Genomic DNA, 27165 nt, shown 5'->3' with positions numbered 1-27165 from the left:
ATTTTGCAAATCATGCTGCTGTGTTTTTAGATTTTTCCTCCAGACAGCCATTTGTTCCCTTTAATCTGTGAAATGAAACTCTTAGCTGACTCCTAAAACTTGTTTGAGTCGTGGAATCCATTGCAGTGAACGTCATGTCTGCATTTCAATTATGTCAAAGTGACATTTTTGTTATTTGATAACGCAGTTTAAGTGCATTGCTTTATTCTGCAATGATATTGCAACTTTAATAAAACACAATACAGGCTTTACTGTGAAGGATTAGACAACTAGTTCCAATAATCTATCATTTTATTTTCATGCTATATGATAAGAATCAACAGAAAATGCTCAGCAAAAGTGTAAAGTACTGTATATATGTAGTTAAGGAGCTAAAACTTGCAAAAACACTTTAAAATGAGGGTACACTGCCAACTCCAGTCACGTATGCGCACTCATAAGTTAAGTAACTAAATGTTTCCTCTTCTTTCATCTAAAGTGCGTCCCCGCTTCACCCAGCCCGCTAAGATGAGAAAAAGGGTGATAGCTCGTCCTGTTGGCAGCTCGGTGCGGCTCAAATGCATGGCCAGTGGAAATCCTCGACCGGACATCGTGTGGCTGAAGGACGACAGGCCGCTAACGGAGCAGGAGGTCGGTGAGGGCCGTCAGAAGAAGTGGACTCTGAGTCTAAGGAGCCTGACGCCAGAGCAGAGCGGCAGATACACCTGCAGGGTCTCCAATCGGGCAGGGGAAATCAACGCCACATATAAAGTTGAGGTCATACGTGAGTATCCCACAGAGAGGCTGAGCTGTACGCATACCAAACATATTCACCTGGAAATATTAAAGCTAACAGACGAGGCAGAGGTAATTCATTTAAATGATTACTGCTGTTTGTGTGGATCGTGTTTGTGATCTTTTGTACAGTGCTGCGGGGAAATTGATATAGCGTAGGAAGAACTGTAACCTTTAAAAAAAATAAAATAAAAAATTAATCTTCTCTCTGATGTACCTATTCCTGATGTGTGATTGCGATCAGCAGGTCTTATTTATATCCTTGCTGCATGGATGAATGTGCTTGTGTAATCATGTATATGAGAAGCATATTGAGGAAGCAGGCTTGAGAGTGAGGGCTTGTGCCCTGGTGTTTGCACAAGGGGGGGGAGAGTGAGGGAGAGAGAAAGGCTGTTCAACTCAAAGACCCTCCACCAAATCTGGAGCTGATTAAAGTCCAGCTGTCTGCCAGACCCACTGCGTGCCCCCCCCCTCCCCTCCCATGAGAAATGTGTGCTGTACAACCAGGAGCAAAGAAAGAGAGGAAACTAATCACACATACTTCTTGTGTTACATGTGGTATTCCTCCCTCCCTGTCAATTCTAAATTATAAGCCGGAGGCTAACAATGGTATGTACAACTAAGACCTCTTCTATGCACAGAAGGGCTGTCATGTCAAAAGATGTTTGTGTGTATCTTGACAGTTTTTCTCTGTGTCTTTGCAGAGAGGACAAACTCTAAGCCTGTTTTGACGGGCACCCACCCGGTCAACACGACGGTCGACTACGGAGGCACCACGTCATTCCAGTGCAAAGTGAGGAGTGACGTTAAGCCCGTCATTCAGTGGCTCAAACGCGTGGAGTCCAACGAGGAAAATCGCTACAACTCTACCATCGAGGTGGGAGACCACCGATTTGTGGTGCTGCCCACGGGGGAGGTGTGGTCACGACCCGACGGCTCCTATCTCAACAAGCTGCTTATTACCCGTGCCAAGGAGGAGGACGCTGGCATGTACATCTGCTTAGGCGCCAACACCATGGGCTACAGCTTCCGCAGCGCCTTCCTCACTGTGCGGCCAGGTGAGGCCTGGGGAATGTCTGTTTACAGTGCAGCACTGCCACAGCAGCAGGATGTGTTACAAACATACTGCAGAGCAACTAATCAGCAGCTTGGACAAGGATCTGTGCTACCATTTTGTATATTTTATGCAGTTGTTTATTTTTAGGACTCTTCATTTAATGCATGTAACACAATAACATCAGGGGAATGTCAAACTGAAATGAAAGCGAGACCACATACATGTCAGAAAAATGTCATTAGGTCAGATGACAAAACAATGTTAACAAACCTAAATGTTTTGTTGTCACCTGTTTTATATCAGTTTTTGAAATATTATTCTCCACCAAATAAATAAAAACCTGTCAAATTCACCAGGCATTCAAGCTACTCAGTTATCTATTTTATTAGGGAGATTGAAACCTGTCTCTGTTCAAAGATTAAAACAATTTTTGTTAGGTAGGTTAATTAGTTAGGTTTGGACTTGTTGTTCGGACATTTTATTACCTAAATATTGAATACAATTAGTTGATAGTAAAACTGATTATTTGTTTCAGGCCTTCACATGTGGATTTAAAACGTTAGTTGCCTTTGTGGAGATCATTTTGGCCCTCTTCTTTTGCAGACACGAAGCCTCCCATCACGACCATGTTCTCGCCAGCTTCCAGCTCCCTCCCCTGGCCTGTCATCATTGGCATCCCTGCTGGAATAGTGTTCATCTTTGGCACAGTGCTGCTGTGGTTCTGCCAGAGCAGAAAGCACTGTCCCCCTCCCACCCCACAAGCTGCTGCCGCACAGGTACTGCCGAGCTCCCACCGGCTGCCGTATCGAGAGCGGGAAAGGGGCTGCATGGCTCCGTCCTCCAGTCCAGACAAAGACTGCTTGAACTACGAGGAGTACCTGGCACAGCAGCAGCTCCTCCTCGCCCATGGAGGGTCAGCAGTCCCCCCTAAAATCTACCCCAAAATCTACACTGACATTCACACACACACTCACTCCCACGTGGACGGGAAAGTGCATCAGCATCAACACATTCATTTTCAGTGTTAGCCTCAGTGCCAAATATCACCCACTGACTGTTCCAGTACCTCCGCGGGACAATGAGCTGTGGACTGAACAGCGGCTCCTGAGCGGCAGTCACCTGGCATTACTTGTTTTTTTTTTTAACTGTCAGACTCTTGTCACAGCTGGAGATTTCCGGGAGTGTGAGCACATGGGGAAAAACAGTGGCCAGTCATACACACTTTGTGTTTGTACATTCAAACTTCCATATTTGGTGCTTATTTTTTACCTGACCGATTCTCACACCACTAAAATCCACAAATCCTTGTTGTGCACTTAATACAAAAAGGACAAGGACGTTTTTACAGCGTGTGAGTTTAATCGCAGCTATTCAGGCCAGCTTGAATTTTGCAGTTTCCTACTTGAGGTGTAGCTGAAAATCGAGGTTAGCTTTCACTTATTTAGCTGCTGGAGCGCAGGAGCTCTGTGTGTTCTGCCTGGTAATGAAGATGAAAATGGTACTCGAGATTTACAAAAGGGGCTGACTGAATGCTCCTACTCAGGTTGTCCTTTTGTTTGTTAAAGATGCATAACATTTGGAATGCTGACCACTATCCTTTACATTACTTGTCTCCATCCCTCACTTTTGTCCTCTGTTAAAAGTGAAAGAGTAGACTGGTAAGTTGTTGTTTTTTTTATAGCTGTTATAGCATGCAAACCTTGCCTGAGACTGCAAGGGATGGAAGAATTGTGTTTCCATGTTAACTGAATTGGTCTTCATTATCATTTTAACTTCTGTAGGGAGGTTCCCATCATCAGTCAGAAGCATGTTGAGGTAAACCAGCGGGTCTTTTTGGCCTCCACAGTTTATGAAGCTGTAGGCATTTATAATCAAATTGAGTCATAAATATTTAATTTATTTTGCTAAAAAAAAAAAAGTATCAAAAGTTTATTTTTAAGAGTAAGGCGTTTTACATATCTATGTAATGTTATTAAAGTATACAGTATGTATAGTACATTTTGAGTACTTTGTCACCCAGTTTAATCCGTTAGTACATGCCAGTATTTAGGTATATATTTGTATGTAATTGGTATTGTTTGACAATCTTGTATGATGTACTCTGTTCAAAGCTCAAAAAACTAAGTCATCTAAAGTCTGATTTGGTAGTATGATTAAATGACATGAAACAAATTAGTCACATGCTTCACGAAGATTAATGCATTTGTTTGCAACACGTGAATATTCAACGGCTGCAGTCCGCGCTCACCAACAAAGGTATAAAAGTCCTTGTTGGTACCTGTCATAACATAAGGGGGTGAGTGAAGACCGGTGAACTTTCTCCCTATGAGTGTCTGCTGAGGGTGACACAGAGGGCAGCAACCAGAGGGACAGAAGATGCTGGGATCGTGGGATGAATGACCAAACAGATACCACAGACACAAGAGCAGTCTCAGTCCCTTTTTGGATGAGTGATGGCCCCTGCAAGACTACACCGAGTGACCAGCATCTCTTCCCATTTAAGTGAATCAAGCCCCCCCCCCCATTCAACTCCAATCTAGGTAGGATTTCCTTTCTCTGTTTAGGAAGTGCATTGTTCTGCTACGGGAATGTGACAGGACCCTGTGATTGCTCAGGAAAGAAGGGGAGCATTGTGTCAGGTGAGCTCTTGTTTTGTTGTAAGCATGGCAGGATGGGGATGAGCTTTGGCTCCAGACAGATAAGGGGTGAGTATGTTGAACAGCTCCTGTGTTTAAAGTAGAAATCCTACACAGAACAAACATTTTCTAGGCTTCGAAACGGCCACGTGACTTCCATGTGCATTAATAATGCTTCAAATCCAAAACCCAGATGACAAGATTCAAAACATTAAACACTGCCCCCTAGTGGTTTCAAATAATGCAGAAATTAAGAGACTAGTCTAATAATTACCACAAAGTCACTTAAACTTCTTTATTAACTTTTTACAGTATTATAAGAACATGTATAAAGACGAACCTACTACACAACAAATAAAGAAAAAGTACAGAATTTACAAATTAGCTCAACCCTTCTGAACTTTGTTGATAAGGTCATCACAAAGTTTGGTTAGCTCTTCAACCTCCTTCTCCTGTAAAAGAAAAAAAGATATTTTCTCATCTTCAACACCTCTGCAAATCCATACCATCTAATTAACATATTCACTCACCTTCTGGTCCAGGCTCTTCTCCAATGACTGTGTCTTCAGCTGCTCACGACGCAGCTGCGCTTGAAGTGCAGATACCTCAGCCTTGAACTTGGACCGCACCTCGGCAATTTCTCCATTTGCACTAAAGGTGAACAATAAATGTCAGTCTGATGCGGCAAGTCTTACAATTTACACCATTAACACAGGAGAGTCAGATTTCTTACTGGCCAATTTTCTCCTCAGCGTGGGCTTTAAGGGTCTGGTAGCGCTGCTCCTCCTTTTTGATCCGTGCCAGATAGTCCTGAGCACAAGCTTTCAGTGTCTCTTCATTCTGGGGGAAAAAAAACAATTTACCCATCAAACTGACACAGCTTTGTTAAAACCTAGAAATGTGTCACGTATGCATTTGTGGTTCACAACAAGGGTAGTATTCATATTCTCTAACCTTTTTGTAACCCTCAATAACATCCTTGTACTTCTCCAGTCTCTTGAAAAGGTCGGAGAAAGATCTTTCCATGGCGTTCAGGTCACTGGACACTTGATCCTTCTCCAGCAGGGCCTTATTGAGCTTTGCCTGGGACACCTCCCTCTCCTTTTCTTGGTCAGCTGAATAATACAAGAAAATTGAAGAGCTCTTTTTAAATACACCACTATGTCAGAAGTCCCTCAGTCTGTGACATAAAATTTATATTAACTTACCCATCATTTTTGCAATCATGAGCTCAAATTCTGCAATTATTTTCCTGTGTAGGGGAAAAAAAAAAAAAAAAGGGTGTCAAATGTCTTGAAACATTGATATTAAATAAATGACAAAAACAAAATTAAACAAAGTACGGCTCACCTCATTTCTTGACCATCGTCTAGTAGCTTTTTATACTTTGCACTCCACTGCTCCTCTTTTTCCTTTGCCTATTGGAAAAAATACACCATTATCCTGGAGTCCATGTTTAAATTGGTGTCCTTTTAGAAAAGATGTTAGTTAATAGCCTTTTCCAACCTACACTGTTTCAAGTCAGGTGGCAAATCTCATCACTATGTGCCTTGTCTGTTCCTCAGGTTTAACTATGGATGTTCACACTTGTTATGAAATATTGATCTCAGTAAATGACTGAAGACTCTAAATAACTGATATCTGATTAAGAAAAAAAAGATTAAGCTGATCATTGACATTACCCATTTAATCCATTAATTGACTGTAGTTAAATCAGATTACTCTGAACTGCTTCAGGGATTGTTTGGAAATCCAATCAACAAGGTCTAGACTAGTTGTTTCAGTCTGTATAAACATGTGGTGTTCACACACTTCAAATGCAAAACCTCTTCAGCTTTTGGAATGACTGCTGTTATTCAAATCGCAAGACAGTGAGCAGGACATACTTCTGCCTGGACCTTGGCGATTGCTTCATCCATGTCTTTCTGACTGTACTTCAGCACTTCAATAATGGCATCCTCTGCGTTTGCTGGCTGGGGGAAAGGAGGGACGAGGCTCTCAAGGATTGGACGAGGCTAGATGACAGTAAATAAATCAAGTTAGGAGACTTAGCAAGGACGCACTGAATGTTGTTTCCAAAAATAGTGGAATGGCATTTCCACGTAGTTTCCAGGTACAGTCAATAGTGGCTTACTGGTGCTGTAGCATCAAATAGTTTGAAATAATCTTTTAGTGGTCCATTTGCTCTCTCTTCTTCCGCCAACTGTGGAGTTTCAAGCCTGAATTGGCAGGGGGGGGGGGGGTTGAAATGGTCAAATTTCAGACAAATTTAATTTTGTTGTACAAATAAAGCAGAACAAATTCTGCTCCAACGTCCAGTGACAGCAGCAATCAGAGTAAGTGAAAACAGAAGTGGTTCATACTGTGAAACAAAGGCAACAGGGCGGGGGCCGTGGGTCTGAGCGACTGGACCTGCAGACTTCTTTGGGCTCTCTCTCAGGAGGGGGTCAAATTTAAGGTACAATGATTGTTTCCTCAATGCAGATTCCTTAAACTGCAGCAAAAGATTTAAAATACGTTTAGGTTGTGCATTGACAAAGAAATTTGTTATTTAAACACATACACACGAAGTAAGCACTTACACTGCTGGACCCAAACTGTTCCAGGTAATCGAATTGGCCATCGAAGTCACTGGCCATGACTAGATATAAATATCACAGGTTAACATCAATGAGCTTTCCATTTAATGATGCTTCACAAAGAACACATTGAACAATGACACATTTCTGCAATGATATATTTTCTATGAAACCATACACCAAGACCCCCCCACCCCCAAACAATTTCTAAAAACTCAAATTTAAGGCAACCGAAACATTTACAGATCCTTGTAGAACTAGACAAAATAGAGTTAATGGCCTATGTTTACTTACACATAGCTCCAGGAACAAACTCGTCATTGAATTCTGACAGGCCGGTCTGTGACGTCTGCTCAGGCTGACACAATTCAGAAAGCTCAGGACTATCCTGGGGTTGCTCTGCTTCAAGTTGCTTCTCGTGGTCAGAGGCAGCTGCGAGTTCAACAGTCTGTCATTCACACAGTAACAAAAATGTTTGTGAAAACACAACCAAAGGAAAGTTAAATGAAAAGATGTATTTAGGTTTGTATCAAAGTGCATTACTTCTCCTACCACTCCAGGGTTGGGACTGACAGCTGGGACAGTCTCTCCAGTGCTACAGAGGGCAAAAGCATACAAACTTAGTGAAATAAAGTGTCACTGGATGTAAATGCTTGATACACTCAGATAAAAAAAAAAAAAATTAACATACCATGCTGGTGATGCTGCAGGCTTGTCTGTTTGCTCTGGAATGGAAGTTTCCATGAGCACAGGGCCAGCTTTCTTGCTGCACTTTGGAGAATTGCTCATGATTGTTTTTGTGCCGAAGGGATTGAAGTTTGGGTCGTCAAATTTGTCAAAGTCAAATGAGTAAGACGCTTTGGGAACCGGAACATCATCAACATCAGTAGCGGCTGGCTTCGCTGGAGTTTCTTTTGGTGGTCTGACGTCACACACCGGCTTCCCCACCTTAGATTTTAGACCAGGAGGCCTTTTGCCAAATTTCTTTGGTGGCGGTTTCTGTGGGACCTCACTGCCATCATCGAAATTGATCTCAAGCATGACTGGTCCTTCCTTGACTGGGGCACCAGCTGGCTGCAATATGGATTCAGCAGCTGATGGTTCCGCAGCATTAGCTGAAATTGGGGCCTCTGCAGCTATGGGTTTCACCTCCTCAGGCTGAACAGGAACATCTTGAGCCAACTCAGGTATGTCAACATCTTTGGGTTTATTTTCCTTTATCTGTGCCTCCTCGACAGGTGGGGTACTGTCTGGCGTCTTTCTCCCAAGGACAGGGGAATTCTGTATTTTAGAGCCACCGGTTTGGAAAGGATTGATTGCGTCAAGGTTGTCAAAATCCAAGCTGTAAGAACCTTTCGTTGGTAGCGGTTTATCTTCTACAAAACTGCCCGAACAAGTCGTTGGCAGCGGAGTATCTTCTACAAAACTGCCTGACACGTTCGTTGGCAATGGCGCATCTTCCACAAAGCTGCCCGACACTTTGCCTTCACCAACATCAATCAACATTTCAGCAGGTTGTTTTTCATCAGGTGTGGCAGTGTATGAATCATGTTCCTCGACCGCTGGGAGCTTCACCACTGTGACCACACTGCTCTCTGTGGAGCTGATGTCGGCAGAGACGTCAACCAGCGAGTTTTCCACAGATGGGGAGAATGGGAGTGTCTCGTCTAGTGCAGACTCTATTTTGGCGGCCTCCTCCAAGATATTCTCTGGTTTGGTGTGTTGAGGCACAGTTTGATCTGTAGAGGTTTCAACAGCAGGCCTTGGAGAGAGGAGCATATTACTAGACCCCTGAAATGGATTGACTGCATCAAGGTTGTCAAAATCCAGCTGATAGTCTCCTTTGCTTTGTATGGGCATGTCATCATCAGGATAAGATGACAGTTCTGAGGAAAATTCAAGAAGATCATACATTTTTCAACATTCAGACACATTCAAGGAAAACAAAATGTATATTATATAAAGATAGGTCAATTACCTTGTATGGGCTCACTAAGCTCAGTGGCATCTGGTAGCAAAGTGCTGTAAAAACAAAACAGACTGTTACTTAAACTGATCAGTCATTTCACTGGAGGCATTTTGCAGTATGAGAAATGTTGCTTACTTTGTTTTATCCAAATGTAGGGACTCCATTGCTTTTGCACACTCGTCCACGCTTGTCATCGTCACAGAATTGGGAGATAGAATTCTTCTACTCACTGGGTCTCTTCTTGGAGTCTGAAAACAAACCTACACACAAGTAAACTGATCAGTACAGTAAACGTAACCTAGATACAAGGTGATCTACAGGAAAAATAAAAATTTGATAGGAAAATAATATCCTAAATTTACATATGGTCAAAGTATCAAATAAAAAGGTGTCCAGTGTTAAAAAGGTGCAACAAAACTATAGAACACTAAGCTGGTGACACAACTGTATAAAATGTTCAGCCAGGTGTCATTATGGTGTGAAAAAAAAATAAATAAAAAAAACTAGATGAGCAAGGAAACGACATCTAAAAAAAAAGTAAGCCGGTCCTGTACCTTTGCGACCTTTGGCACCGTCTTACTGGGTAGGTTCTCTGTCTGACGCAGGATAGAGGGCCTCCCTGTCGGCTGATCCAGGGCAAAAATGTCATTGATTGTGCTGTTCTGCTTTCCTCCAGGGTAGACCCCACGATTCTCATCATTCACATCAACAGAACTCATCCTGTAAAAGCCGAGAGACAAACTAAGTTACAGGGCTGGATTGACCTGACTACACTCTGAGGGAGGCGTCATCCTGAAAGCTGCACCCAGTTGATAAGACACTTTTACTGATGTGTGTAAAAATGTGCACAGATGACAAAGTTAACAGCAGCATCAGAAACATGTCTGCCAATTTACGTATGTTGGTAAGTCTTGGTTTGCATGTGCCTATAATTTTTATTTGTATAATAAGCTCCTTCTTTAGATAAGTTTTTTTTTTTTTTGAAAAACAGAACAATTATCCCCCGAGAGTAAAAAATAAATAAATTACAAAGCTGTTAAAACTACACAGGCAATGATGCAGTGTGCTAGGCCGACCTGCTGGCCAATATTAGCTTCCCGTAGATATGTTAATATCAGATTAATAACCAATAAGTAACAAGAAATGTTAGCACAGCAATGCAAAAATGAGGTTGAGGTAGAAACAGTAACGTCATTATATAGTTTGTCCACCAGAGGGCACTAACAAGTTTATTTTATTTACTGTTAAATGTCTAGTTCACCACATATCTTGGTCACAATTGTGATCAATACATACATAATGTTGTATTGGCTGGAAACATTTTTTAATTATTTAAAACTCAATATATCTGATGAAAATTATATAATATCAGGTTTGAAATATCTGGTTTTGATCAGGCAAAATGAGAAGAAATGCACGGGTGAATGACTTGAGGCACCTGAAACTAAACCTTTTTTACAGTATATATTTTCACTGAAACACAGGTGTAATTAGTTACATTACAATGACTTTGTTCCATGTTTCACTAAATCATGCTAGTGAGCAAGCAACATTACAATGGCGTGGAAGTGACAAAACTTACAATTACATGTTATGCCAGCCATCGTCCTTTTTATTAATGACCTGTGCTTTTCATGCTGTGACATGTCAAATTGTCTGCTATGAAAAAGGTCTATTAAACAATAATTGGTGGAATGACCTGAAGTCAGTGAAACACTTACAAGGGATTTGAAAGGGATGAAATGATTTCCAAGTGACTTTCTGCTTGACTAATGTGCTTCAAGTTTGGTTTAAGAAAGTTTTTAATAAATAACGTTATATGACAAAGAGTCAACACGGGATTTTTAGAATAAAGCTAACGTTAAATGTTAAGTACACACACGTCAATTATGACAAACATTTTGGTCCTAAATAATTACATAACATTTTTGACTGACTTTAACGTTATATGTTGAGGTATTAATATCTGCAACTAAGTGAGCTAAGGCATTTCTGAATCCAAGGCCATGAACAGGTTGAATCACAACATAACGTTATAACTTCACACTTTAATGCAACATCGTTAGTGAATGACATTTGTCTTAACGTTATTGTCTTGGGACCAATGTCGCCAACGTTTTCATCCATCCGTTAGTTCTAGCTAACGTTAATTTTAACACCCAACGTTAGCTTTCAAAGGCCAAAACATTCAACGTGACTGTGCTAAGGTTACACCGATAGTCATTACCAAACGTGCCAGACGTTTGTCATAAAACCCACAACCAATTTTGACAATTAAGTTAGACTAATATTATTAACATAACTAACGTTGGCATTGACTGTTTACGTTAAATCAACAACAAAGGCTAACTTACGTTTGCTAAGCTAACTGTTAACGTTAACATTTCTTTTGAACGAACGCTATCTAAAGTCAAAGTAAAGCAGAGGGAAACAAAAAACTTGGGATCACATTTTATATACAGAAAACAGCAGGATATACTAACTATATTATCATCCTATACTGACCACCTACCTCAATAAAAGAAGCCGAAATTAAAACGGCTTTCGTCAACACATTCAACTGCTGGACGACGGAGACGCTACGACGTAGTTTTGAAAAACCCTCGCCTGCTCCGGGTGACAACCGTTTGGAATTTAAAAGTCTTGAAACGCACCAATAACATCGCCAGAAACGTTCAAATGTAACGCGCTTCCTGGTTAAGCATCCAATCACGCTAAAGAGCGGATATGATCCAATCGACGACTGCGCAGAATGGGTCAACAAATTAAAAGATAATACGAAAGGCAAGATAATTGTTTCGGCAATTAGCTAAACGTAACAGCTACAGTTTCCAAGCTCAGCGCACACTACGACAAAATCAAAACTGTACCGACAGTTTTTTTTAACACTGGCTTTTAATTACCGTCAGACAATGAGATATGAGGTACTCTACGAACCGCATTCAAGTTTGATTTATGTATTGACAATATGTGCGAAACACAAGGCTTGTTTATCGCATTAGCAAAGTGATAACATTGTGTAAATAACACGACAATAAACCTATAATCCTGTTGAATATATGACGAAATTGGTTCACTGCATTCATTGCTTTATATGTCAAAACCAACGTGATTTGGTTTAGAGGCATTGAATGTGAAATGGAAAGTAAGGGGAGGGGAGGGGAGGTGGAGGCATTTATTATTCCTTGTTTAGAGGAAGGCCACTGGTCCCTGTGTTTAACTAAGTTTAAACTAATTTAAATTCATAGCTCCAAACAAACATAATCAGGAAGTGTATAACAGTATCAGCTGCTGAAACCCTAAAATACCACAAATTATCTCAGCAATTTTGTCAATGGCAATTAATTATGGTCTGTGTCCCTGCTAAGCATCTTACCTAGTTTCAGAGAGCCTTTGTTATTGGGGGCCAAGGTAAAAACAAAATCTATGTATCTATTATGTCTATATCCCCACTTACACCACCTGCGTTAATACTGACTTTGTTATTAGTTAAAATTGACTTTATTAGTAGTTAATATAACATTTTATGCTTTAAAAATCAGTTATAAACTGGTAAAATACATATTTTTTTTAAAAACTTGGATGTCTACAGGATTTCTTATGTTTGTGTATATCAATTTATCAACTTGGAGGAATTTCTTCAATAGACTGTTTGAAAACCTACCACAGTAGAAGGCTGCTGAGCATTTGACCATTTAGGTACTAAACAGCAAAACTGGCTTCATGGCTCATATAGTAGTTCAAGCTCTGGACCTCAAGACCCAACACTCTTTATCATGAACAATAAATTGATAAATGTGGGAAATGTGAAATTTTAACCCTGGATATGTGATTGAACAGGAGTCATTCTTCTGGGAATGGGACGGGAAAGGAGTATTTTTGTGGGAGTGGGATGGGACGGGATTGGTAATCCACTCCTGTGTCACCAAGGGCAGATATTTCATGTCACATCCTGTTAACACTGTGAAGTTGAACGTCTTTGACGACAGAAAACAGCGATTTTGGGTTCTACCACTCCATCAGTTTCTGATCCTGTCCTGTCATGAACAGACTTTTGAATAGATTAAAACACCACATTTATGTTTAGAAATAAATTCTTATAAAACAGAGACTGAAAACACACCTGTAGAGTAGTGTGAGTCTGATTTTCTAAACTCCGAAATAATATATAATTATATTGTAAAATAAACACTCAATTTGTGGCATAAAGGTTTGTTTTATTTAAAAAAATAACAAGTGAAATCAGCAAACAGCTCTGTTTAATTCTAACCGGGCCTCTGTCATGCTTATATAGGCCTACCCTGCTTTATGCTTCCTATAGGTCTAGCCCAATTCTGGATTTAATTGCGATTGTAATTTCGATTTAATAGAACTGATGTAATGCCTGTATTTTCTTTCACTGGATATAGACAGTAAAAATCACCTACCATCGACCATTTAAAATAATTTCACCCTTTCAGAACTCTTCAGGAAGTCATGACGTTGCACACTCCGGTACAGTAGGTGGCGGCTGTGGTCTGTGGTCCGGTATTAAACGAAGAAGAACGAGAACAAGAATAGGATGAGGAGAAGAAGACGACGACGACGACGAGGACGAGGAGACCTGCCCGCCAATTTGGAAGATGTAAACAGTGTCGTCCTTTTTTCGTCTGCTGTGAAACAAAGTACATTTTACCTCAAAACGTCAAACATTTGTGAACAATGAATCCCAGTGGAAAAGGTAACGCACTAAATTCATATGTGTTTGGTTAACAAACTAATGTGCTGTCACCATGCCACAGACAGCTACATTTAATCAACATTCACTGTTTTTTGGTAAGCTATTTAATCTTTTTACATACAGTCTGTGTATTTAACCTAAGTTAGTCGGAGTCAGCTAACATGACTTACCAACTCTTTTTAACGTTACTATCTTGACCGTTTTAAACGCGCAGTTATATTAACGCTGTGTTTACTGACTAACGATACTAGTGTTTATAACGTTTAGCTTTAGGAAGTCAAACTATCGGCTAACGTTAAATAAATGTTAATCTTGTAATTTTGTTGACAGGACCCGCCGATTCATCCCAGCTTGCTCCCAGGTAATGTAGTAACTTTAGGTCACTTTGCTTACTTCATCCAAAAAAAAAAAACGAAAACCAAATATGTACAGGAAGTTATCTGTGTGTGGATACTTTTTTCTTCCTAAGTGATTATGGGTTTGACTATTGGGCTAGTCTTTCTGTTTGGACTGAGGATACATTCTCTTCACACAGTGGAATAAACATTTCCATGTCCTTCAAAGTTAATGAGTAGCTGCAACATTAGTAAAAACAATTACCTGCATGATTTACAAGTGTTAATGTTTTTCATTTTATTCCTGGTGCTACAGCAGTGACAGCGACTCCATCAAAGTTTTTGTGCGAGTGCGACCTCTGACCCAGGGTACTGGGCTGACCACAGATGGAGATCAACATCTGTGTCTCACAGTCACCTCCCCCAACACCATCCGTCTGCTTTCAAAACCAGAACCACGGACCTTCACCTATGATCATGTTGCTGACATGGATATATCTCAGGTTGGGAGCACATGGTTATTGTATTGTCAACGTACCAGTGACATGGGTTAAACTAACTTGAGTGACTTAATAGTGACCTCGTTTGTCAGTGTGGGATGTAGACTTTATGACTCATAATGTTGGTCCTGGTCGGTGTGCATAATCTTTATCTGTCATTCTTTAACAGGATTCTGTTTTCTCCATTGTGGCCAAGAATATTGTTGAGTCTTGCATGAATGGATACAATGGGACAATATTTGCCTAGTAAGTGGTCTTTATGTTGTTTAAGTACAGTACAACATTTTCAGTATTTTAAGGCATGATCGCTCTGCTTTGTGCTTCTTGTGAAATGCCCATTAATTTCCTAAATGGATCCCTCTCTTGCTTCTGCAGTGGGCAAACTGGCTCAGGGAAAACATTCACCATGCTTGGTAAGATTTCAATATGTTTATTATATTGTGTACTACAAATTGTTTAAGATCCAGCAATAGAATAATTGCAGTGACAAATTTATTCTCTCTCTCTCTCTAGGACCATCTGAGTTGGACAACTTCACAGATGAACTAAGGGGGGTTATTCCTCGAAGTTTTGAGTACCTGTTTTTTCTCATCAACAGAGAAGTGGAAAGGGTGAGCTGTAACATTTCGTAAACATGAAAGTCTTGTATACCAATATTTCATATTTGTTTTCTCATGAATCTGGTCTTTTGTTCTTTTTCCTTAAAGTCTGCCAAGTCCAAGAGTTTCCTTTGCAAATGTTCATTTATTGAGATATACAATGAACAAATCTATGACCTTCTGGACACAGCCTCAGCCAGCCTTTTCCTCAGGGAGAACATCAAGAAAGGTGTATTTGTTGAGGGAGCTGTCGAGAAGTTTGTCAACTCAGCTGCTGAAGCCTACCAGGTATAAATACTTTGCTTTTTGTGTCATAGAAGGTTATTGTACTATGATAGATGGTAACACTTGTGTTCCTATTCTATCATAATGTAAAAAGTGTGTGTGTGCGCGTGCACATATTTTTTTTTATTAAGCAATGTCAAATTATTACAGACTGGTAATCACATTCTATGCATAGGTGTTGTCAATGGGCTGGCGTAACCGACGAGTGGCCTCCACCTCCATGAACCGCGAGTCTTCCAGATCTCATGCAGTGTTTACTATGACTTTGGAGTCCAAAGAGTCCATAAATGAAGTGGTGAACATCCGAATGTCTCAGTTGAACCTGGTAGATCTGGCAGGGTCTGAGAGGCAGAAAGACACACACACAGAAGGCTCCAGACTCAAGGTGAAGCTTCGTACATGAATTCAGTCTCATACTAAGGTACATTTATTATTTTTGCTGTTGCTAACAGTTGTTGTATGCATTGCTTCTCTTTCAGGAGGCCAGCAGTATCAATCGCTCCCTCATGTGTCTTGGTCAGGTGATCATGGCACTGGTTGATGTGTCCAATGGGAAGAACCGCCACATCTGCTACAGGGATTCTAAACTCACCTTCTTACTAAGGGTGACTGTTTTTAAATGCAAAATACATCCTAGGTGTGGCTTTGAAGGGGGAGTGTGTTGCTTTGTATCAGTGTGGAGTTCTTCAGTGGAATTAGGTGGTTTGTTTTCATGTGAAACATTTGTAAATTACTTAAATGTAATTATTACATAAAATACACATTTTCATGTTGCAGTTATGTCAACTGAAACCGCCATGGATGTTTGTCTTGGGAAGAGATTATATAACTCACATTCAACCCGTGTATGAACTCTTTGAACAAATACTGGTTGTGTGGGATGTGAGTTGGTTTAAATTAAAGCTGGGGTAGGTAAATTTGGAGAAACTATGAAGAGACTGCTAGATTTTGAAAGTAAAATCCCACCCCTCCCTTGAGGCCTTCCTCCAAAGCCACTCCCCCGAAACACATTTTCATGTCCAGTGATGCTGTCTTCACGTGCTCCTCGGATGGTCTCACATCCCGAGTTGAAGTCATTCTTCCGACTTCAGTGAGAGTTTTAAGTTATGTGTTTCTGAAATAAGTTGCCTACCCCAGCTTTAACAAGAAGCAGGATCAGTCTCGTACACTTGAAGTATTGAATTTTGCTTCACATTCATTCATATCAGTTCTTTTTGCTTTGGTATAACACTTGTAATATTACATTCAAAGATGTGATTGCGCTAATATAATTTCTATAGGAATTAAGCACTGTAACAATGTCATTTTTATTTCAGGACTCTCTGGGAGGAAATGCAAAGACTTACATCATAGCCAATGTACACCCCGGTTCAAAGTGTTTTGGAGAAACTCTATCCACCTTGCAGTTCGCCCAAAGAGCTAAGTTGATCAAGAATAAGGTATCTGTCAAACTCAACCATATAATCTATTAAGACAGCCTTGACTTAACCAAGTTCTAGTGATTTAAAAGTTAGAGCACTTTTCATCCCTGTGCAATTATTCTGCCTTGCCAGGCCATTGTCAATGAAGACACACAGGGAAATGTGAGGCAGTTACAAGCTGAGATGAAGAAGCTGAAGGAGCAGCTTGCACAGGCACTGGCTTCTCAGGCAGTGCTCTATGGGAGAGATATAGCGCCAGGAGGACCTGAACTTGCAATGGGTAACAATACATGGACCAAACATATGTTAACCTCAACACCCACACATTAAAAAACATTAATGTATTAAACACAGAACCTTGGGTTACTGTATTACAGCAAAGTTACATGTTTTAAAGAAATGTTTGCTGCTACGTAAAGTGTAAATCCGCTCTTCTCATCAGGTCCACCCATAGAAATTCAACACGATGTCTCATATAAAGCAAAGTTTATGGCAGCTGTTCGTCTGTGGAGGAAGCGAGAGGAGGAGAAGAGGGTATGGGAAATGTTGTATGTTTTTTTTATTTTTTATTTTTTGGCTTGGTCATGCCGTTGTGGAAATGATGATGCTGCTGTGGTGAAATAATGTTTGCACAGGGAAACATACACTAATGGTTGACTACACTCAGGTGCTGCTCGAGAAAGTGGCTCAGCTTGAGGAGGCCTGGACGCAGAAAGACAAATTCATCCATTCCAGCCGAATGATTGTCAGGTTTCGAGAGGACCACATCCTTCGCCTTGAGAAAAAATTGAAGACAGGAGATGGCTTACTGTCAGACAAGGAGTCTCAGGCTCTGATTGACCAGCTGAAAGAAGAGATAAAGATCTTGAGAGATCAGGTACAAAATAAAATACCTTCTGAGCACTTATTAACTTACTGCTGATGACTAAATGTCTGTATATGTCTGTGTGGATCTAGTGTGGATGTTGTATAGTTCATATGTCCAAAACATATGACGCTGAAGTTGCTGCAGACAATTCTAATGACATAATTTATTTCCTCTAAAGAACAAAATTATAAAAAAATTAAAAACTTTTGTTTTTGCCGCCATTCATCATGAGCTGAACTCAAAGATCTAAGACTTTCTCCATGTACAAAAAAGGCCTATTTCTCTCAAATATTGTTCACAAATCTGTCAAAATCTGTGTTAGTGAGCACTTCTCCTTTGCCGAGATAATCCATCAACCTCACAGATGTGGCATATCAAGAAGCTGATCAGACAGCAAGGGTATTGCACAGGTGTGCCTTAGGCTGGCCACAATAAAAGGCCACTAAAAAATGTGCAGTTCCATCACATGGTACAATGCCAAAGATGTCCCAAGTTTTGAGGGAGCGTGCAATTGGCACGCTGACTGCAGGAATGTCCACCAGAGCTGTTGTCTGTGAATTGAATGTTAATTTCTCTACCATAAGCCGTCTCCAAAGGCGTTTCAGAGAATTTGGCAGTACATCCAACTGGCCTCACACCCGCAGACCACGTGTAACCACACTAGCCCAGGAGCTCCACATCCAGCATCTTCACCTCCAAGATCATCTGAGACCAGCCACCCAGACAGCTGCTACAACAATCGGTTTGCATAACCAAAGAATTTCTGCACAAACTGTCAAGAACCATCTCAGGAAAGCTCATCTGCATGCTCGTCGTCCTCATCGGGGTCTTGACCTGACTGCAGTTTGTCGATGTCACCAACTTGAGTGGGCAAATGCTCACATTTGATGGTGTCTGGCACTTTGGAGAGGTGTTCTCTTCACGGATGAATCCCGGTTTTCACTGTACAGGGCAGATGGCAGGCAGCGTGTATGGCGTCGGGTGGGTGAGCGGTTTGCGGATGTCAATGTTGTGGATCGAGTGGCCCATGGTGGCGGTGGAGTTATGATATGGGCAGGCGTGGGTTATGGACAACAAACACAGGTGCATTTTATTGATGGGATTTTGAATGCACAAAGATACCGTGATGAGATCCTGAGGCCCATTGTTGTGCCATTCAACCACGGGGGCAGTGGTGGCCCAAAGGTTAGAGATTGGAAGGTCGCTGGTTCAGTCCCCGGACCGGCAGGGTAAAAATCTGGGTGTGGAAAGTAAACCAAGCTTGCCCTCCCTCATTTACCACCACTGAGGTGCCCTTGAGCAAGGCCCATAAGCAACAGCAGTGGAGCTGCTTAGTGGCCAGCAGACCAGGCTGGTTGTACTGGGCAGGCTTCCAGGTGTGAATGTGTAACCGTGTGAATGTGATGAGGGCCTTCCTGCAAAAGAGAGGGAGGAGAGAGCTCTCCCCTGAATAAATAAAGGTTAAAAACAACGATCTTCACCACATGCTACAGCAGGATCTGTACAATTACAATTACTGGAAGCTTATAACATCCCAGGTCTTGCACGTATACGACAGCGTGTTCCAGCAACTTTGCACAGCCATTGAAGAGGAGTGGACCAACATTCCATTCCAGGACACAATCAACAACCTGATCAACTCTGTGTTGCACTGCGTGTAGGCAAATCGTGGCCACAACTGATACTGACTGGTTTACGGAGTCCCAGGACTAGGGTTGGGCCGATGGACGATGGCATCGATGGCTGACAGACATCACCACGTCAGACAACTGAAACAAACATCTGCGCTCTATGTGCGCTCTGTGTGTGGGATTGTGCCAGGTCCGTGAGTAACGTAAGTTAATAGTCTACCATTTTTTTGACCAAGTCTGTGCGAGAACACGTATGCACATAACGACTACTGCCCCCCGCGCGCCCGATGACATCGTCCATCCCAATGTTTCATTGTAGACATTGTCCGATGGAAATTTTGTAGACATCGCCCAACCCTACCCTGGACCCTACCATTTTCGAGTGGCCTTTTATTGTGGCCAGCCTAAGGCACACCTGCTGATCAGCATCTTGATATGCATACCTGTGAGGTTGATGGATTATCGAGGCAAAGAAGAAGTGCTCACTAACACAGATTTGTGAACAATATTTGAGAGAAATAGGCCTTTTGTGTACGTAAAGAAAGTCTTAGATCTTTGAGTTCAGCTCATGATGAATGGGGGCAAAAACAAAAGTGTGGCGTTTATAATTTTGTTCAGTGTAGTTGCTTACTCTTAAAGATGCAAATGATAGCCATAAATTCCCAAATGTTGCATCTGTTCAACACCATTTTCTGTGTACTGCGCTTTTAGGTTGAACATCACCCAAAGATGACTCGATATGCAGCGGAAAACTTCAGCCTCAGAGAGGAGAACCGTCAACTCCGCTCTCTTGAATCGGTGGTGGAAGCTGAAGAAGCTGCAACTCAAGTTGCTGCTGAGCTAGATGAGACCTTCCAGAGGGCTATGGAGGCAGAAAGACCCACAGAGAGTAAGATAATTATCACCTTCATCATTTATTAAAAATTAAAATTACATTATATATCTCAGTAAACTCATGTTGCCCCACAGTTCCAGCAGCCTCTTCAACCTCTGTGGCTGCAGATACTGTCTTGGCAGCTACAGCTGAGAGGCTGAAGGCTCAGCTGCTTCAGAAACAGTCTGACCTCACAGCCGCCCTGCAGGCCTTTGAGGAGTACAAAGAAATCACCAAGTAAGGAGGCTATTTAATGAATAAACCTACTCTTAATTATACAATATTCACATGTGCATTATCCAGAAAAGCTTAGCAAATGTTTAGGAACAAGCCCCTCCAAAAGCTAGAAGTATATGCTATCATAGAATCCAATAATATCCAAATAGTAGAACACCTTTGTGAGCACACAGTGTACAGAAGTTGTGTCAATAGCTGCTGTCTGCACAGTGAAATAAGGAAATAGATAAGGAGTTTATACCGTTTTATAATTTGAAAAGAAAAAGGGTCTTAGTTTCCTGACTTCTATTTAGTTTGTTCAATTGGTCAAAACAATAACTTGCACAGTTCAATATATTTGATAGTGTTTTAGACTTTTTCAACTAACTATTTATCTACATTAGATAATTATCTGATTTCTTTCTTCAGGAAGAAGGAGTTTTTACTCAGACCACTAGAATACGCTACCCTTTTCTGTTCATCATAATATGGATTCATTTTGGGATGTTAATGAAAGACGCCATTTTTTTAATGTCTTTATAGGCTTATAAAATACATTTTTGCAGAGCTTAATGTAGTTTTTGAATGGTGCTTTGTGTTCTAGGAAACAGATGTCTCAGCTGGAGTCTGAGAAAAGATACCTTGACAAGTCCAACAGGCATTTGGAAAACATTTTGGAAGCCACACACGCTTACAAGAACCAGGAGGTCTCTGAGCTGAACAGAATTCACGTTGAAACTATAAAGGTGAGTGGATGTTCGAAATGCAGATCAGTGTGAGGCAAATTATAATTATGCAAATTCTCTAACAAACATTGTGGAAAATAATTCCTTTTATCCTTTAAATATCAATTCTACCAGATTCTCACCACGCCCACCAAAGCATACAACTTGCGGTCCCGTCTCGTACCTCTCTCTAGCCCAGACCACCTGAATGGGACAGACAGTAATGCAGACGACATTTGGGCTGAGCAACCTCCTTCAGACATGAGTGAAATGGCCTTGACTGAGGAACTACGTCAATTACAGGTAAGGCATTGTGGATTATCCCTTTTTTAAATGTGTGTGCAAAAAACACAAAGTCCTCTGATTGGCTCATACCTTCTCTAATTTATCATCAGGAGCAAGCTAGTCGTGTCCAGACACAGCTGAATGAGGAGGAGCTGAAGAACAGCAAGCTGTTGCAGCAAATTGCAAAGCTTGAGGAACAGATCACTGTGCTATCACAAGAGTCTGATCGCAAGGATGAAGTATAATTTCCTCATTTACAATGTTGTCTTATAGAAATGTATGTTATGTAAATGTTTTATTTGGTAAATTTGGACAAACATGATGCTCTTAACTTAACTATTCTGTTTTCCTAATTGTTCTCAGCTACTTTCTACTGAGCGAGCTAACAAGAACAGAGATCAGCTTAGCCTCCAAGTAACGGTCAGTGAGCTGCAACAGAGCCTTCAGTCTGAACAGCAAGCAGCAGAAGGTAAGGCTCTGATCTTTCTCCTGTGTGTTGTGATGACCTGTGACTAATCACCCGCCTGGACTTTTGCTGGTTTTGAACTTGGAGGTTTCTGTCAGATGGAATTGGGATATGAGTGACTCTTTCTTTCCCCTCCTTTCAGTGTTAAGGAGTGAGATCCGGGATCTACGCCTGGTGCTGCAGTCCTCCGATAAGGAGCTGGACGCTGTGAAGGACGAGCTAAGAGATAGCCAGAGCAAGCAGCAGAGAGAGATGAGCCAGATCTCAAACAACCTGATCAGCACACAGCTCCAACTTGACAAAGTCCAGTATGCATAAGTCTAATACCTCTGCATTGTGACTTCCTAATCTGATGTGTTGATGTACCAACAACTACCATGTCTTCATTGCAGGCTGGAGTGGGAGCAGCTTCTGGAGCAGCATCGGACACTGCAGGATTCATTTGACCAGCTGCAAGCTGAGGCCAGGTTTGAGGCTGATCAGGCAAGACAGCAGCTGCAGGACAGGCAGCAGGAGATTGATCAACTGAAGGCACAGCTCATGGTTAGTGGACTCAAACTCAATCAAACTTATATGGCCATTTTTATGTTTGGTTCACAGCGAGAATTTTTGGAGGACTACTTTTGCATTTCTTCACAATGTTTTGTGCTTTACCTTGCCATAAATTTTGAGTTCCCTCACAATACTTTGCATTTCCTCGCAATAATTATTTGTCTTCTTCTGCTTCGCTGCTCCCAGCGCAATGCCCTGGTATGGATCAGCTCAATTAATTTATTTTGAACTGGGCAATATTTATGCTGATATAGTACTACTGCTCTAAAGGCATGGTTATGTAGTAAGTGAAACTTAACTAAAACAAATTCTTAGGTCAAAAATTCTCTCCACAAGAAAGCAGTACGGTGATCTGCAGGATGCTTTTGATTTCATTTAACAGTTCCTGTACTCAGGACAACTGCAAGGATACAGATGGAAGTATTCTAAATGTAGAGAGTAAGGCCTACGAGTCAGAAAAGAGGATGCCCACTTGATTTTGTAAGAGCTGGTGGAGGAGGGGTTTCACTGAGGAAAGAGAGAAGTCTCCAGAAGTGGAATTACCTCTCAAACAGACTCAAACCTTTTGGCATTTGTGTTAATGGGTGCAAGTCTTTTCCTTAAAGAAAAGTGTTGGGAGGTAACGCAAAACATATTGCAAGAGAAGTCAAAGTAGTTCTGCAAAATATTCTCACCGTGAACCTTAGGGGGTTCCACAGTGATCTGTTAACTTTCTAAATTTTATATTCTTGTATATTTATAGGAATTAAATAATTCTCTGCAGACTGAGCAAGAGCGCACAACTACCCTGACCTCCCAGTTAAGAGAAAACAAAGAAAGTACATCAAAGTGAGTTTTGCCATCCATGTTTTTTTTTTTTTTTGTTTTTTTTGTTTTTGTTTTTGTTGTTTTAAACAGTTTGAAACATTTAAAGTAACAAATATATATGTATATATAAAATGAGTGACCTGGATGTATGCTTTCAGGGAACTTATTGAAACTGTGGAGCAGAATACACAGCTAAGGAAACAAGTCTCAGACCTGGCAGCACAAAATCAGCAACAGGTCAGTCTTAAGAACATTATGCATGATTGGAAATTATAACTATTTGACATTAGAGTAATTGCAGCTCAGTGGCTAAACCTGGTTGTCTGATTTTTGTTGTTAAGGCTTCCAAAATAGTAGATGTTGAGCAAACTCTAAACTCTGCCAAAGAAACAATAAAAGGCTTGGAGCAGAAGATTGAACAGGACAAAGTAAGCCTACGTGTATAATTCTCTCACATTTTGTATTTCTCCCAAAATATTATTGCAGTGTGTCTGCTACCCCACTGAATCCCACCTGTGTATTTTGACAGGATGTTGTTTTAGATCTGATTAACCAAACCAGAGACCTACGCTGTGAGCTGAGCCAGAAGGACCAGACCATTACCCACCTGTCCGAAGACATCAAAGACATCACAGTACTTTACTCTGCCTCCTATTTCACCCCATTTGTTTTAAATATCTTCATTGCTTGCTGTAGTTACCTTTTCCTTTACTCTACCACCTCATACTAGATATGTTGTAATGTTTCAATCAGTCAGGGCATGTTTAAAATAATAGTGTCATTGCTCTTGCAGGCCAAGTACAATGCTGCCTGTCTCGAAAGGGAGGATATCAGAGAGCAAAACTCAAAGATGCAGGCAGAAATCTGTGACCTGAAAGAAACTACAGAAAGACGGGTAGCATCCAACAAAATAGAGGTACGTTTGATCCTGTTGAACACCTCTGTTCATAGATTTTATTTTTTTTGTTGTAGATTTAAAAAAATTTTTTACCAAATTTATTAATACACATAATGTATGTCTTCAGGTTGAGGTGCTGCAAGAGGAGGTTGCTTATGCCACTGAGGAGGTTGAGAGACTCACTAAGGTTTTAGATGAGCAGAACAGCCTCCTCCGAGCTTCTCAGGAGCAAACTGCAAAGAAGGACGTCATGATACAGAATCTACAGCAGAAGGTAAAGTTTATTTTTATCATCTCAACACAGAGCAAACAAATAATCAGGAAGAGGGGAAAAAGTCTAGAAGTTAACATCTTATCAAAACAACTGATTACTAAGGCTGACCCCCAATAAATGCTTTGATGGGCGGAGCCTGATACGACTGTCAATCTCACAGTCGAAGCTTCGCAGTGAAACAAGGATCATGCCATTTTGGCGTTATGGGGGTGCTAAATGTCTGATTTTACATAGAACTACCAGTTTTCTCCCAATAAGTTAATATACAGCCTATTACAATATATATTTCAATGTTTAATGCTGTAAATAAACATGGAAAAAGAATAAAACTTTCAATAATCGACTATCCGTCGACTACGGGCAATACTTGACGATTCTGATTCAACTATGTAAATCCTTAGTCAGGGACAGCCCTACTGATTACCAAAACTCTCCTTTTGTACCAGGTGCAACAACAACAAGAAGCTGTTGAAAGAACAATCAGAAATGGAAGTCTCAAACCCCTTGTTGAGCCGACAGTCACACCTAAATCAATGCCTCGGGTAAGAATTGTCTGTGGTTTATTTGTTCTATTCTCCCTGTTGTTCTGTATTTATTTTTGTTTCATTTGTAATGAGAAATGCACCATGTGTGAATCTGTTTATTTCTTTATTTGTCTGTTTCTTAAGACGCCCTGCACTCCAGGAAGCTTCAGCAGGGACCTGACCCAGGTGCTGGAGAGCCAGGAGAGGGAGCTGGAGAATCGACGCTCCTCTATGATGACCATGGAGATTCTTTTAACTGAGCTGAACTCCGAGAGGGCTGCCAAGAACGAGGAGATCCGAAGGCTTAAGGTAAAAGTTAAATTAATCTATAGCCTTTCATCATTGGACTGAAATATTCATTTATTATGGTTTATAGCAGACTCTTCTACTTAGTGTCTTTCTTTTCTACTCTAGACTAGACTAAAAGATTTCAGGTTAAATCACTGTATTAAGAATAATTTTTTATATTCTAACGATCTTAAGCTCTTAATTAGCTTTGAAGTCTGTCTGTATTCTGTTTGTAATTTCACTGTGTTCAGATGCAGCTGACCGAGAAAGAGATGGTCCGAATGGAGATCCAGGCTTTACTTGACCAGTTTTACACCAAGCAGAGGCAGAATGGAAATAATAACGCGTTGAGTATATTCATCCAGTCATTCATCCATCCACTGCACTAATATACAGGTGCTGGTCATATAATTAGAATATCATCAAAAAGTTGATTTATTTCAGTAATTCCATTCAAAAAGTGAAACTTGGATATTATATTCATTCAATACACACAGACTGATATATTTCAAATGTTTATTTAATTTAATTGTGATGATTAAAACTGACAACTAATGAAAATCCCAAATTCAGTATCTCTGTAAATTAGAATATTACTTAAGAAAAAGGATTTTTAGAAATGTTGGGCAACTGAAAAGTATGAACATGAAAAGTATGAGCATGTACAGCACTCAATACTTAGCTGGGGCTCCTTTTGCCTGAATTACTGCAGCAATGCGGCGTGGCATGGCAATGATCAGTCTGTGGCACTGCTCAGGTGTTATGAAAGCCCAGGTTGCTCTGATAGTGACCTTCAGCTCTTCTGCATTGTTGGGTCTGGTGTATCGCATCTTCCTCTTCACAATACCCCATAGATTTCCTATAGGGTTAAAGTCAGGCGAGTTTGCTGGCCAATTAAGAACAGGGATACCGTAGTCCTTAAACCAGGTACTGGTAGCTTTGGCACTGTGTACAGGTGCCAAGTCCTGTTGGAAAATGAAATCTGCATTTCCATAAAGTTGGTCAGCAGCAGGAAGCATGAAGTGCTCTAAAACTTCCTGGTAGACGGCTGCGTTGACCTTGGACCTCAGAAAACACAGTGGACCAACACCAGCAGATGACATGGCTGAGTGATGGCCATCACTGACTGTGGCAACTTTACACTGGACTTCAAGCAACGTGGATTCTGTGCCTCTCCTCTCTTCCTCCAGACTCTGGGACCTTGATTTCCAAAGGAAATGCAAAATTTATTTTCATCAGAGAACATCATTTTGGACCACTCAGCAGCAGTACAGTCCTTTTTGTCTTTAGCCCAGGCGAGACGCTTCTGACGCTGTGTCTTGTTCAAGAGTGGCTGAAACCCATGTCTTGCATACGTCTGTGCATTCTTGAAGCACTGACTCCAGCTGCAGTCCACTCTTTGTGAATCTCCCCCACATTTTTGAATGGGTTTTGTTTCACAATCCTCTCCAGGGTGCGGTGATCCCTATTGCTTGTACACTTTTTTTCTACCACATCTTTTCCTTCCCTTTGCCTCTCTATTAATGTGCTTGGACACAGAGCTCTGTGAACAGCCAGCCTCTTTAGCAATGACCTTTTGTGTCTTGCCCTCCTTGTGCAAGGTGTCAATGGTCGTCTTTTGGACAGCTGTCAAGTCAGCAGTCTTCCCCATGATTGTGTATCCTACAGAACTAGACTGAGAGACCATTTAAAGGCCTTTGCAGGTGTTTTGAGTTAATTAGCTGATTAGAGTGTGGCACCAGGTGTCTTCAATATTGAAGCTTTTCACAATATTCTAATTTTCTGAGATACTGATTTTGGGGTTTTCATTAGTTGTCAGTTATAATCATCAAAATTAAAAGGAATGAACACTTGAAATAGATCAGTCTGTGTGGAATGAATG

At 41.0% G+C, this 27165-nt stretch overlaps 3 protein-coding genes across 6 annotated transcripts in view; 2 read left to right on the top strand and 1 right to left on the bottom strand.

The window, feature by feature from the left end:
* Positions 1 to 4006, top strand: part of LOC123979575 (fibroblast growth factor receptor-like 1) — a 29350-nt gene extending 25344 nt beyond the window's left edge. The window contains exons 5-7 of the mRNA XM_046063547.1: positions 479 to 763; positions 1479 to 1832; positions 2435 to 4006. Coding sequence (XP_045919503.1) covers positions 479 to 763; positions 1479 to 1832; positions 2435 to 2859 — 1064 coding nt within the window. The 3' untranslated portion in view covers positions 2860 to 4006. The remainder of the gene's footprint in view (positions 1 to 478; positions 764 to 1478; positions 1833 to 2434) is intronic.
* A 742-nt stretch (positions 4007 to 4748) lies between these two features.
* Positions 4749 to 11682, bottom strand: tacc3 (transforming, acidic coiled-coil containing protein 3). 3 transcript variants are annotated; one of them, XM_046062650.1, is made up of 17 exons: positions 11528 to 11682; positions 9570 to 9735; positions 9151 to 9275; positions 9025 to 9068; positions 7738 to 8932; positions 7590 to 7641; positions 7341 to 7494; positions 7050 to 7108; positions 6831 to 6961; positions 6602 to 6686; positions 6354 to 6482; positions 5818 to 5885; positions 5676 to 5719; positions 5422 to 5582; positions 5201 to 5307; positions 4998 to 5118; positions 4749 to 4919 (listed from the first exon to the last, which is right to left on the bottom strand). In XM_046062650.1, exons 2-17 carry the CDS (start codon positions 9732 to 9734, stop codon positions 4854 to 4856), a joined length of 2706 nt encoding a protein of 901 aa, XP_045918606.1. In that variant the 5' UTR covers position 9735; positions 11528 to 11682; the 3' UTR covers positions 4749 to 4853. The 3 variants fall into 3 exon arrangements, with proteins under 3 accessions (XP_045918606.1, XP_045918607.1, XP_045918608.1); XM_046062651.1 differs by having other exon boundaries at positions 7599 to 7641; XM_046062652.1 differs by lacking the exons at positions 6602 to 6686; positions 6831 to 6961.
* A 1844-nt stretch (positions 11683 to 13526) lies between these two features.
* Positions 13527 to 27165, top strand: part of kif15 (kinesin family member 15) — a 15957-nt gene continuing 2318 nt past the window's right edge. Inside the window, exons 1-30 of one of the 2 annotated variants that reach the window (XR_006827116.1) lie at positions 13527 to 13735; positions 14066 to 14096; positions 14387 to 14573; positions 14740 to 14816; positions 14946 to 14983; positions 15084 to 15181; positions 15278 to 15457; positions 15630 to 15839; positions 15934 to 16059; positions 16771 to 16893; positions 17008 to 17155; positions 17318 to 17409; positions 17543 to 17752; positions 20086 to 20263; positions 20344 to 20485; positions 21069 to 21210; positions 21325 to 21492; positions 21585 to 21713; positions 21838 to 21943; positions 22083 to 22248; positions 22333 to 22483; positions 23235 to 23320; positions 23458 to 23536; positions 23641 to 23727; positions 23829 to 23933; positions 24093 to 24215; positions 24325 to 24471; positions 24918 to 25013; positions 25140 to 25304; positions 25535 to 25679. Coding sequence is in view for 1 of the 2 variants with exons in the window: in XM_046062649.1 (XP_045918605.1) it covers positions 13717 to 13735; positions 14066 to 14096; positions 14387 to 14573; positions 14740 to 14816; positions 14946 to 14983; positions 15084 to 15181; positions 15278 to 15457; positions 15630 to 15839; positions 15934 to 16059; positions 16771 to 16893; positions 17008 to 17155; positions 17318 to 17409; positions 17543 to 17752; positions 20086 to 20263; positions 20344 to 20485; positions 21069 to 21210; positions 21325 to 21492; positions 21585 to 21713; positions 21838 to 21943; positions 22083 to 22248; positions 22333 to 22483; positions 23235 to 23320; positions 23458 to 23536; positions 23641 to 23727; positions 23829 to 23933; positions 24093 to 24215; positions 24325 to 24471; positions 24918 to 25013; positions 25140 to 25304; positions 25535 to 25629 (3704 nt within the window). In the remaining variant the exon portion in view is untranslated. The remainder of the gene's footprint in view (positions 13736 to 14065; positions 14097 to 14386; positions 14574 to 14739; positions 14817 to 14945; positions 14984 to 15083; positions 15182 to 15277; positions 15458 to 15629; positions 15840 to 15933; positions 16060 to 16770; positions 16894 to 17007; positions 17156 to 17317; positions 17410 to 17542; positions 17753 to 20085; positions 20264 to 20343; positions 20486 to 21068; positions 21211 to 21324; positions 21493 to 21584; positions 21714 to 21837; positions 21944 to 22082; positions 22249 to 22332; positions 22484 to 23234; positions 23321 to 23457; positions 23537 to 23640; positions 23728 to 23828; positions 23934 to 24092; positions 24216 to 24324; positions 24472 to 24917; positions 25014 to 25139; positions 25305 to 25534; positions 25680 to 27165) is intronic. The other variant, XM_046062649.1, reaches the window with a different exon arrangement.

The sequence above is a fragment of the Micropterus dolomieu genome, linkage group LG11 (genome assembly GCF_021292245.1).
Source record: "Micropterus dolomieu isolate WLL.071019.BEF.003 ecotype Adirondacks linkage group LG11, ASM2129224v1, whole genome shotgun sequence".
Classification (NCBI taxonomy): domain Eukaryota; kingdom Metazoa; phylum Chordata; class Actinopteri; order Centrarchiformes; family Centrarchidae; genus Micropterus; species Micropterus dolomieu.
Note: the sequence above shows the minus strand (reverse complement) of the source record. Positions and strands in the feature narration are given on the sequence as shown.